The sequence below is a fragment of the Fulmarus glacialis genome, unplaced genomic scaffold (assembly GCF_000690835.1).
Source record: "Fulmarus glacialis isolate BGI_N327 unplaced genomic scaffold, ASM69083v1 scaffold17026, whole genome shotgun sequence".
Lineage (NCBI taxonomy): Eukaryota > Metazoa > Chordata > Aves > Procellariiformes > Procellariidae > Fulmarus > Fulmarus glacialis.
The window spans coordinates 35,680-48,552 of NW_009216387.1; the positions used below are offsets into that span (position 1 = coordinate 35,680).

Here is a 12,873-nt window from a genome sequence, read left to right on the forward strand (position 1 = left end):
CTCATCTTCAAGCCTTCTGGAGCCTTCTTCCGTGAAAGCTTAGGGCATGCAAGGAATGCATGGCTGGGCCCCCACTGACCTATGCATACTATATAGGGGAGAGAAAAAGTTACTTTAAACAAAAGGCAGAATTACACCACATCTGTACAAACATTTAAACCAGTTTGTTTCAGCTAGTTATCTGCTTATCCCAACTATTGCTGCTGACTGTACTCGGCTAATTCAAGAGAACGTGATGAGGCAGGACCCAATTTGTTTAAGTGAATGGAACTTTTTTCTGCAGGTATCTTCCCCTCAGCTGACTACATCATAACAAAAGTGCAATAATTTACAATCTTTTCAAATAAACAGCTATTAAAATTATACAATTTTAGGGAAACAAATTCACTAGTTTAACCATAAAAATATTTCCCCAGGTAACAAACCTTAAAGCATTCAGTAACACAGTATTTCAATAATAATAATAATAATAATTATTATAATACAGAAAATCCCTTCCACTTGTTACAAAAGACAGAACTGTTAGAAGATTTTGTTTATTGTACACTATTTAAGAGTTTTGCCATCTTGTGAAGACCATAACTATAATTAGGAATATAACTACCATTTAAAATAAATGAGTATGGAAATACTGACCTGACTTTGAAATTATATTCTTAACCTTTTACAAATGAAGACAAAGTAAAGCCCAGGGCCATGTCATCCAGGTACTCAAGAACTTACAAGACAGTTTACATGCAGAGTCATAAGAAAGCACCACTTTCCATAAAGTACTTTGTATGTCTATTGCTGAACAGCATATTAAATAGTTTTGTGAGAACTGCTAAAACAGATTCTCACATTAACTGTAGCTTGACTTACAGAATTCAGGTTTGGTGATAACAGGGAACATCATGACAAAATTATACTCTGAAAAAATATCTGCTAAATTTGGTCCAAGCATCCGAAAAACAAACAAGGACACACAGGTCCCTCATTGCTTAATGCTGCTGTTTAGTTGATCCTTAAAAAAAAAAACAAAAAACAAAAAAAACCACGTATGGCAATAAGGAATAAGAAGGGCTGCCCATGATAGGCACAGAACTGTGACAGAATAGTCGCTTCAGAGAGATGTTTTAACTGTGGTTTTGCCATGAGTAACTGAACTTGTACTAATGGAGAACCCTGAAATTTGTATACTATAGCCACAAGAAATTATTTCCTATTTAAAAAACAGATCCATTGTAATTAACTGCTTTTCCAATCATCATTAGATATGTGAAAAACAATAAAAAAATCTTTTAAAACAATTACGAAGAGTGGACTGCAGTAGCAGCTATTCAAGCAAGATTCACGCACAAGTTTAAATGAATTCTCAAGCTGGGAATTAGCCTTCTTTGTCGAAAATTTGTACAACTTTTTCAAAAACCTAAAAAGAGAGAGAAGAATATGAAGTGTTGGTCAAACAGTTAACTTCAAGTTAAACCAGCACACACAATAATGGACAGTATTTTAAAAAATACATAGGTTTTTCTTAGAACATTCACAGTCATTCTTTAATGGCAAAATTGACATCAGTTCTGGGAAACTGAGACAGAAAAGCAATACTACTTCAGAAAAGCAAAAGCTCATGAAAGTGAAAAAGACAAGACACTTTTAAACACAGAAACACTGAAAATGTGTTTAGTCCAGCTCATATTCAAGCAGAATTAATTGATTTCTTAAAGTTATTCTCATCTTAATCAGTTCTTCAAGAGTCAAAATGAGAGTTCCACAAGCTCCCTCAGTAATACACATCAGTACTTAATTAGCACACTAACCACACATACACACATCTCAGAAGAATGCCAAAAATATGTACCCTGCCACTGTCATCACCATGGTTTTTTGGCTTATATACTTACTTCATCAACAGATTTAGAGGCATCCACTTTTCTGACTTTTCCCATTCTCTCATATAAATCTATTATAGGCTTAGTAGACTGCAGATATGTATGAATTCTAGGAGAAAGCACAGGGGAAAAAAGCATTACATAGTAAAATATAAACAGAAGGGAACTGAAAAGTTTTGAAGATAGTACCTCTTTTCCAGACTCTCCCGATTATCATCACTCCTACCACTGCTCTTGCCTCTTTCAAGACAGCGCCCAATACATATCTACAAAAAAACATCAAAAGGATGATTGCACCAAGAACACAAGGTGGAACACAAGCAGGAACAAAACAAAAATCCTGAAAATCTAAATAGGCCTGACACACAAAATACTGTCCAGATCTGGTGGATGTAACCAGAATTCACCTGGAAGGTTAGATTCTTCCAGAGAAAAAGGATGATAGCTTTACATTTCATCTGTTCATTAAAATAGGGGCTCTTAAAATGGGATTAGGGTCAGTGGAAGTAAAAGCAACATCAAGCTCTGTGCTTCGACTGGGTCTCCAACTTGAGACATTTAAAGAAGAGAATTACCTGATTTTCAAGGATGTGTTCAGACTTTCTGAAAAGCAGCATGTCAAATCACACTACTAAAATACGCCTGCACTGAAAGAAAGTCACCGTATGCTCTCCCAAGAATTTTGTAAAGCTACATACTAAGTTATTGTAAGTTAAAATGTTCTTATTTGACACTGCTGTAACGAAGACTTAAAAATCAAAATCTAAGTAAAAACTGAAGAACTAACCACAGTTAAAAGCTGCCCAATGAACTAAGTTTTGAAACAAAGTTAAGTAAGCAACGCTGACACATGTACACTTCATGAATACATTTATCCTACTCATGCAAGAGGACAATGGTTAAAAATTATTTTTTCCTACAAAGTACATCCATAGTAAAAAAAAAATCCAGAAGATCATGTAGGCATTGTTGTCTATTTTTAGATCTAGTGAAAAAATTAAAACCCCCAAATTAACACCCCACCAAGTGAAAAAATTCATTTAATCTTATTTAAGTTTTTAAATAGAAAAAAATAACCCCTCACTTGTTCTTTGAGATTAAAAAATAGTTGCAACTAAGTAAAATTGGGGAAAAGGGTAAATGGAAGAAAGTCAGCTTAAGGTGCTGGGATTCTCCTATCAGTTTTTATGCTTCAAGGGCACTGACATATTAAAAAGACAGCGTACCATGGCACTTGTTAAATGAATATAATATATCACTGTCAAAATGCCCTTGTAATCTAATGACTTGCTGAATAAAATGTTGATTACTAGCTATCCTATAGCACAGCTCATAACTATGAAAATAAAGACTGCTGCTGCCAGCACTCTAGAATTAAAGCAGACATTGCTATCAAGTTCATTTTGGACTAAACAACAGTTACTAAGAGTAAACAGAGTAATGTTTTCTGAAAATTAACCAAATAATTTTCTATAATGTATTTAAAGTTTTCACAAATTTTCCTTAAGAATGCAATTGCCTGAAGTACTTTTTCAATATAATTTATTCACACATGATTATACCAAGTGCAATTAGCTGCCTGCTACTTCAAAAACATGCAGTTTTTCATCTGCAAGTTGCCAAAAAATCCTTGAAACTCACAGACCAAGTTTTCCTTCTACTCTTACACTAGTCCATTCACTACCTGACAGAGTTTTGTTGTTTTTCGTGAATAATTCTTACAATATAGCAAGAAAGAAAGTTACAGAATAACACACTTCATTACCTCATTGTCACAATCAAAAAAGAGAACAAAAGAAACATCTGCCTTTCCATCCATAGTCTTATTCCAGCCCTGAAGATTATCTTCATTCCTGGGAAATCCATCAATCAAGAACTTGTTCTTCTGGGAATTGGCAGCCATTGTTTGATCCATAGCCTGATAAAAGAGAATTCAATTCATGATCTCCTGCACATACAACCATTTATCTACTTATTAAATTACCGCCATAATGTTGACATGGTAAGTTGAGAAGCATTTATTTTAGGATTATTGCAGATTTACAAAATGTATTTTTGTTTCACCTTCAGTGCATGCTAATTAATTCACTGATGCACCAATATAGCCTTCTTTCAAACTGAATTCACTATTTCATAAAGCTCAAAATCTCATAACACACTACCCCAGCGTTAAAGTTAATTTTCTACAAGATACTGGAAAGTGCCAATACACAGTAAGATGCCAAAACATCCCTGATCTAGAGTTAATTCAGATAAACTCCAGAAATATTTACTGCCATGGGCAACAGAAGCCTTTTCTGTCTTAAAGGAGATACTCTGGTTGTCTTCCTGGACCTCTAATAAGGACAAAGGCTGGAGCTTTTCCTTCTGCAGGAACATTACCAGGTGCTCTTCTCCCCCACCTGGCTATCTATTTTGATAAAACTTACAGAAACTTAATACCTTTAAGGCCTCTACCCTCCAGTCAAATATGACTGAGCTGACTAAGAGGTCCAAAAGCTAGTTAAGGGAAATAAGAAATACAGTGTTTCATTGATTTCCCTAGAGCTACTACAAAAATAAAATAAAATAAAAATAATCCATTCTCACAGATCCCCGGGTATCAGAGGCCATCACCTACTGCCCTCCAACCAGCCAGAAAGAAACATGAGTAATTGCTAAGAGGAGCCCAGTAGGCAATGTGCACGTACATGTCTGCCATTTCATACTACTCACACCAGAGGAAAGGCAATTCTTCCAGAATACATCCACTGCTCTGTTGCTTAGTCTGCAAGAATGAACCAGCAAGGAAATAGCCCTTTCCTTACCCTCTTCAGCAAGCTGATTGTTATTTCAACCGGTACAATTTCCCCCTCCTTAATGTAGTTCTCAATGAGTTCTCCATACTGTGAGCCTGGCCTTTTTCGTTCATCTCGAAGGAGGTCACCAGCAGAAAGGTGCGTGTAGCCATATTTCTGAAACGTGCAAAACAAACAGGCATAATTCCCTTGAATTAGTACACATGCAAAGTTAACATCAGTCAACAGTGTCAACCACATATATCTTCACATTACAACAGAAAAATACAGGGAATAGCATCTTGCTAGTGACAGATCTATTCCATCTTCAGTGTGTAAGCTGACAACACAGCATGCTCTGCACACACAGAAAGCACAGCAGGAGAGAGATTCTTGGGTAAAATGCTCAACAGGGCTTTGGTCAGGTATTCGTCTACTGTTTTCAAAGGTAATTTTTTCATGTTTGGAAACGAGACCGTCTCAATGCCCCCAAGGGGCTTCCTGCAGTGTTACACTGTGCAATGAGACGTTTAACAATCACCAAATTAGATACAAGCTATACCCCATCCTAACAGTTCAACTACTTAAAAATTGTAAGTGGTTATCAGTTACTGAGTCAAGTCTTGATTTACAAAGTGAAAAAGTTGAGATAGTACCTTTTTTTGCTATGTTATGCAATAGGTTTGTAATTTTATCTAATTCACTACTAAAAGAAAAGCACGAGGTGATTCCAGGTCCTTTGGAGCTGGAGGAATGTTTCAAGCACAGCATGAGTCAGAAATTCTTACATTCCCATTGTGGTTCTGGAACCAGCTTCCTGCTCTACCTTTGTCTAATCACTTATAACTCTGCATCTAACACTGCAGCTACACAAACAGTCCTACACATGCACTCCTCCAAACCCAGCCCTGCATGCCTGCCCCTGCTACCTCCTTCCCCGGGGATGAACATGACAAACTCGGAGAGCAGCCCTTGAGGGAGGCTAGTGCCTTCTCATAACGATGATGTGGCAGATGAAGGTAAACAGCCACACTGGTCCCACCCTATGTCACGCCAGGTACAGTAAACAGAAAGAGAGCAGAGAGAGATCACATCCAAATCTATCAACTTGATACCAGTATGCAGGAAAACAGCAAACACCATTACTCTTTTCTTTCACCTCAAACTACGTCTAAAAAAGGTAGCTAATGCAAAATACCAATGAAAAGTATTTATTACACTTGAATTTCTCAGGCATTTACCATCATAAATAGACACATAGTGCAAACATACAAATACACTCTTACCAAAAAGAATTGCATTGCTATAAAGGAAATTTCAGAGCACAAAACAATCATTTTCTCAGCTCATTTAAGACCACAAGAAAACTAAGTGTACTATGCTTCTTTGACCAAATATAGTCCATAAAAACAGGAAATAAAGGCACCTCCTTGGTGATTACCTAAGCTAGCTATACATCCAAAACAGAGTATACCTGTACATACTCATGCTAAAGTTTTTACACAAAACAAAAGCAGCAGCAAAAAACTTCGGGGTTATCAGCTTGGCTGCAGCAACATCCAAAGCAAATTTCAAAAAAGGTGTCTGAGCAGCATAATAATGTGACTACACACTTTTTAAGGCTGCGAACTTAGGATTTAAAAACTTGGCTATTGGACTAAGTACAACAAAAATATTACACAACCCACTAAGTGACTTTAAAAACATTTCAGTTGCTTTCCAATTTCACCCACAAAAGCGTGGAAAGTTAGTTCTGCCATAGTCATAATTTAAGAAGGGATATAATTACCTAAATCTCCAAAACTCTACACTGCTGGCAAAAAAAAAAAGAAGATTTTGCTCTAAATAACTGTGAAGAAAAAGCTCCACAGACATCCTCTATAAACTCACTGTACTCCTGCTTTAATGTGCACTGCATTTGGATATGCCTATTTAATTGCAAATCTAAATATTAACTATGAACTACAGAAGCCATAAACCAGAATAAATCTTTCCTTACAAGCTAGAAACCTTACTCTGCTGAAAAAAATTAACATGTAGTTCTTCTTGCTAAAGTTAAAGAATGATGATATTTTTAACATCAAGTTTCTACAAAAGAGAAAACAGGAGGAAAATATAATCCCTTCGGTTTTAGAGGATTACCAAACCATTTAATTTTCCTTGGCATTTCCCTTTTCATGCATGAAAACGAAATTGAGTCAGACAATTTTTGGAATTCTCTGTCTTTTACAACAGCAAAGTAAAATAGTTTTTAATGGCTGAACAGGAAAGTAAAAGATAGAAGTGTTTTAAAGTGCTGTTGTATAAATAGACTTGTTTGAGATAATAGTAAATTGTATTCTTGAGTAACCTTCAGAATGGATTAACCAGGCAATAAGAAAAACAAACCTCTCCTTCAGGGGCAAAACATCTATTTGTTAACTGTACTGACTCAAGAGCCAAAGAAAACATGTCGGTTTAAACAATGCAAACAAGCACAGAGAAAGGCTTGGCTGCTGCTCCATCCACAGAAGGCTTCAGAGATGCAGTGCTCACGCTACTCTTGCCAGTTTTAATCAATGCGTACAGGGCACAAAGTTTTCTTTCATCTTAAGTGAGACAAACCCTCAGCAAGCATCCCAAATTGGAGAAAATCGTCACATCCCCAAGAGCTTGCAAGAGAGACTGTGATGTAACTGCACAAAAACCGGGTCAACACGCTCTCGCATCTTGCCAAGGTTTGCATTGTGCCAGCATGACTTTCCAGCAGTGCCAAGTACATCTTGATGCAATCCCCAGAACGTGACTTGTTGCAACTACTGCCTAATTCTCCTCCTCCAAACTCAGAAAGGGAGAAGGACTGTGGCTGCCAAACAATGAAAAAGCAGTTTCTCCAGTTCTCGAAGGATGCATATATGCTAGATTCATAATGTGAGACTGAAAGGAAGACTTGAAATAGTAACCAGGTTAAAAAAAATTTCCAAATAGTTGGATGCCAAGCACCTAAAATCTGGACAGATTTTTAGATTACAGAGAAGAAAAAAGAAAATATAGAATTAACTATTCAAAAACTTATTTCAGAGATAATGTTTTCTACTACACTAGCGGACTGGTGTGCTGTTCTATAAGAAGAAAAAAAGATTAAATCAGTAAGTTGCTATTACACAAGTTCTCATTATTTTTAAAACTATTTTTATATTTGGAGAACCATAATTCAAACCTCTTACAAAAATTAACTGTGAATGAAAAAGACAAAAATCAGCTGTCTTCAGCACCACTGTAGACATCTTCCTCCTTTGCTTTCAAAAAAAAAAAAAAAAAAAAAAAATCAAATCAGTGATGTGGAAAACAAGCTCAAGTTTCCATCAATCCCATCATAAAGGTGTTACTCAGAACAGCACTTAGCAGTATTGTACAGAGCAGAGCAGAACATCGCTCGCTTGTTTGTCTCACAGGGGCCTGGTAAATCAGTCCCCAAGCAGCAGGGCAAACTGGGACGTGCGAGCTGTATGCTCCACATCTCCAAATTACAACCCGAGACTGCACCCTCCCTGGCATGCTCTTCTCTCCCCTGCCCTATAGCCACTTCTAGCTTTCCTCTGCCAGCCAGGGATTTGCAATTTCCACTCCGCAGACAGAACACGCTTTGTTTTCAGTAAATACCATAAAGAGGTGAATACAACCGAAAAATACATGAGTCATATTTGTGTCACACTTGAATAAGGAGGAGTCTGCCCTAGCAATCTTCTCGAGGCGGTAAGAAAGGATCAGCGGTGTGCAGCAGCTGCTGCTGGGACTCCTTACACAGCCAGCTTTCGAGGGGCACAAGGTTTATTTCTGATTCAGCCTTGTGTGGTCCAGCAGCACATCTCTCCACTAAACACACAGCTTGAGACTTCCTTAAGTGAGCAGAAGCCAAGAAAAAGCAAGAGAAACACAAATGACTACTTTGACCTTGACTCCTATCTTGGCTTATCATTGTTACTCTGAAAATGAAAGTCACAGGACTCAAGATCTAAACAAATAAAATACAAACTTTTATTGCCCTAGTTCTGACCTGTCATATCTTGGGCAACCTTAATAAACAACCTAAATTTGCTACATACACCATTCAAGAACGAGTTAAAATAAAAACAGAATCGTGTAAACCCTGCAGCCTTCATTTTTTTTTTTTTTTAACCTAAAAAGCTTTTGTCTGTCCTATTAGCAATTAGCACATGGAATTAAAACTTTGGGTATAAACTATAATGCAGTAATAGACCTTCTGTCTGCTTATTCCAATAAAAAAAATTGAAGACATTTTCTTAGTTTGAAATACGTTCTTGCCTCTGGGAGAGGAAAAACAAACAAAAAACCACATTACCAAAGCAAAACGCACAAAGGAGATCCCACTGACAGTGCCCCCAGGGAAGGGGGCGGCAAACAGAGCGCCCCAGTGCTTCAGGAATGCTGAGCTCAATAAAAGACACCCAGTAAATTTGGAAAAGTCCAAAATTAAATACCCAGTGTTCTGCAAAATGGAATTGTATAGGGATAAATCTTCAGGGGGTAGATTTAAACGATCATTCACCATGTTTTTAAAAAAGCTCCAAAGTTCAGAAATATAAACTTATATTCCAAAAAACAACTATGAGAACTTAAAGCTAAGTAGAATACTATTACTTGGCACTCTTGAAAGAGATTTCAGAAGTTGAGTTTAAAGCAAACATTTTTAAAAACGTGTTTATTTTACAGAAGTTAACGCTGTTTCTCAGCTGACTTCTAGAAGACAATTAACACACAACGGCAAACCTAAATCCACTGCTACTTTCAGAGGAATGTTTCTGATACAGTGAGTTGTTCTTTGCATTGTTTTCTTCACCCTAGCAAATTTCCTTATCATATATCCCAAAGCAACTTAACAGCTTTTTCCATTCGGATATTAACTTACGCTCTTATTAAAGGAGAAGGCTCAGCATCCCACCTTGTGGAATTAATTTTAGATTTAACCACAAACATACAGGATAGGGCTGTGGTGGAGGTGAATTAGATTTTAGGTACACAAAAAGGGATGTCTTGCATACCCCAAATCCCTACAGAATCACCTTGCCAAAACAAACAAACAAAAAACACAACTCAAATCTTGCTTGGAATAAAGACAAGTGATTTAGTTATTATTCTTCCCACCAACCAGAGAGCTTTGCATTTTAGGCAAATGTTGTAAGGATTTAAAATTTAAGTACATGAAAGCATATTTTGTGCAGATTTGAAGAACTCATTTTTTCCCCTGATTTTACCATAACCATTTTATAAGCAAAGTTCAGAAGTCAGCAATAAAACACATTCATTTTGTCCTACACACATATCTCACCGTCACGGAAGATACAAACACTGTAGCATGAAGGTTATTGCAAGAACCTGCATTCAAATGACATCACTCAACTACCTGCTGAAATATTCTGCCTCACACGACAGCTACGCAACAGTCCCAGATGATGGCAAGCTCCACCTAAACAAACTGTGGAAGGTTTCAGGAGTTAACCTGCAGAGCTGGAAGGCAGAGGAGAAGAACTTAAGAAGGAATTCTGCTTCATCCCTTCCTAAATAGGAGGAACTGGTCCAGAGCAGCAGTTCTGCTGAATTTGCATCTCAGTGACAATTCTGTGAGTTTGTGGAATGTACACGAGTCTTCCCTCCGTATCGGAGAAAACCAGCCTGGTTCAGCTGTCTCCTCCAACCTTATCTGCAAAGATAAAGAAACCTAATCGCTTACCTGCTGTTCCCTTTCGTACACTGTGTCAATACCCATTTCCGCTTGTTATTCTGTCTTCTTCCCTCAAATCATTTCTCCATTTGGTCCAAATTTGGCATGAATACATGCCTTCTCCAGAATGAGGGACTCCAGCACACACATAACGAGCAGTTATGATTTAGGCTAGTACTTAACAAATACATATTTCACCTACAACATGTGATAGCCATCTCCCTTTCCTGGGAATGTAAAGCATAGTCAGCAAAACAATTACAACACTTCTTTGAGAAATTGTTCCCAGGTAGTATGTAATACCCCCTTTACTCTACAAAACACAGCTGCCCTTGGTTTGTCAATAAAATCATTTAATGCTAAAATCATACAAGATCTCACCTCAGCAAAGTGAGACTACTTCTACATACGATGTGCTCTGTCCCAAATCTCTAGTATGAATAGCAACCGAGAGATATTTATAGCTTTTACTGACTTTTCGTTCAGCACAAACTTCAGATTTACAGCAAGATACCGGGTCAGATTCATTCCAAATGTAAACTAATATTATTCAGTCCATTTACAACAAGGATGAATGAGGTTTATTATTACTCTGCTACAGCCCCTTTTCTCTGTGGCAAGTTGCCAACAGGGTTTAAAATCTGAACAAAAATACACTTTTAACCTAAAGGCAGCATTGACTGCGTACAGGCTATTCAACCACCTGCACCAGGGCTCTCTGGGGGGCTGCCAGGGGCCAGGCCAAGGATGTGTGCTTAAAAAAGGTGCTGCTCCCCAGTACCTCTGCTGCGTTTCATACACACTTCCCTGTTCATGTCCCCTTTTTCTAAAGTTTTCCAGTCGGCTCGCATCAGTCCCACTCTCCCTTCAACTACCTCAGACCCTCTCCCCCTCCCTCTCCTCCTCGAAGTTTAGCCAGCGGCTCCTGTAGAGGTGTCCGAGCGAGCAGGAAGGCTGTCCACTGCAGTCAGTGGGTCCGAGAGCTTTCTACTGTCAGCTCACTGACTTCAATTAGCTTCTTTCCATGCAGTGAACAGGATTAGCAGAATTAAAGCAAATTTACATTTATTAGTATTTGGACTTCCCTTTCCAGGCTCAGAAAGAAAATAAATACAGTACAATCAAAGTTAACTTCCTTCCTTCATTTTTAGCTGCAAATACAATTTGAGTAGCAATGACTCATTTGAACTTCTCCTAATAAAGTGGTCTATATTCAATTATATTAGCCCATCAAGCCAAAGGCATTTATATTTCTAAACACAGGCCAGTGGCCACACAAGGTACTTCAGCCCTGAGGCTACATTAATCGTTTGGTGAAAGCCATTAACGACAGCGTACAAGATTCCCCTACAGTTTAAGCTCATTTGTTTGCTATGTGCCAGGGGCAGAATTTGACTTTACCAAAAAGGCTTTATGGGCACTATGAACCTTTCATCCCACAATTTAATTTAATGAATAAGCCGGTTTGAATGAGAGTCTGTAATTTGAGGTTAAAATCCTTCAGAACTAAAGTCATAACGGCATTTTTCAGTCTGGACCAAATTCGCATAACTTCATTATACAACACCAACGACTGGGATATAATGGCAGCATGGATAAACTGTAACAGCACTGCCAGGGCATCACCAGAATAGACGACACACAAAACATGTCAGTGCCAGGAGCTGTGGGGTTTTTTTTTTTCCACCAATAGTTTCAGAAACATGGGCATTGCTACAGTTCTTAGTCATTTCTTTCAGTGTTTGTATGGATAAACTTTGCTCCTACATGGCTTTCAATAAGAAAAATAGATACAACTGCTCAAAAAAAAAAAAAAAGAAAAAAAAAAGCTGTTTCAAATCCAACATAACACACATTTGGAAGCATTCAGCCTTAACTACTTCCGTAATTATCCACCTGAATACAATGCAATTATCCCTGGGTTTTTTTGTTTTTAAACAGACAGTACTACACCATGTAGCATTCACCGTTCTTTCTTAGATACTTGCTCTACCTCAAATGGCTGTAAAAATGTATTTGAAAAACTGAAAATGTGAAAAATATAGCAGAAAGTCTTCTCAACCTATACTCTCTGTTTTAGGCTCTTTGAAAAGAGAGAACAAGATTAACTTCCTATGGGGTCAGGACATCCTTTGACCTCTGTCACATTCTGTCATAGAACAAAATTTTAGTTCTATTTTTAACATTTTACATTCACGACTTACAGAGATGGCACCGGGTCAGCAAGCCAACACCCTGCAACATCTACTGTACCAGCTCGTACGTTTATGGCTTCAGAAGACATGGACCTTGATCCCACACATTTGAAGTCAGTGTACTCCCAACCACTGTAAACCACCTCGCCCTCACTCCCAGGCCACCAAACCGGCAGCCCGGGGCGTGCAGGTGGCAGCCCCGCGATCACCTACGTGGCCACGCAGACGTGTACAGAGCCACCCCCGCGGGCCGGGCTGCAAGGCCGGCCTGACAACGCACCACCGCCCAGGCAGCCAGGACCTGCTCC

The 12,873-nt window shown here is 38.2% G+C and overlaps 1 protein-coding gene across 1 annotated transcript; it reads right to left on the reverse strand.

Annotated features, from left to right (window-relative positions):
* Positions 1-857: 857 nt before the first annotated feature.
* On the reverse strand, positions 858-10,415 carry CMPK1 (cytidine monophosphate (UMP-CMP) kinase 1, cytosolic). Its single transcript, XM_009579289.1, has 6 exons — positions 10,380-10,415; positions 4,679-4,825; positions 3,637-3,789; positions 2,061-2,137; positions 1,884-1,980; positions 858-1,408 (listed from the first exon to the last, which is right to left on the reverse strand). Exons 1-6 carry the CDS (start codon positions 10,413-10,415, stop codon positions 1,367-1,369), a joined length of 552 nt encoding a protein of 183 aa, XP_009577584.1. The 3' UTR covers positions 858-1,366.
* Positions 10,416-12,873: the final 2,458 nt, after the last annotated feature.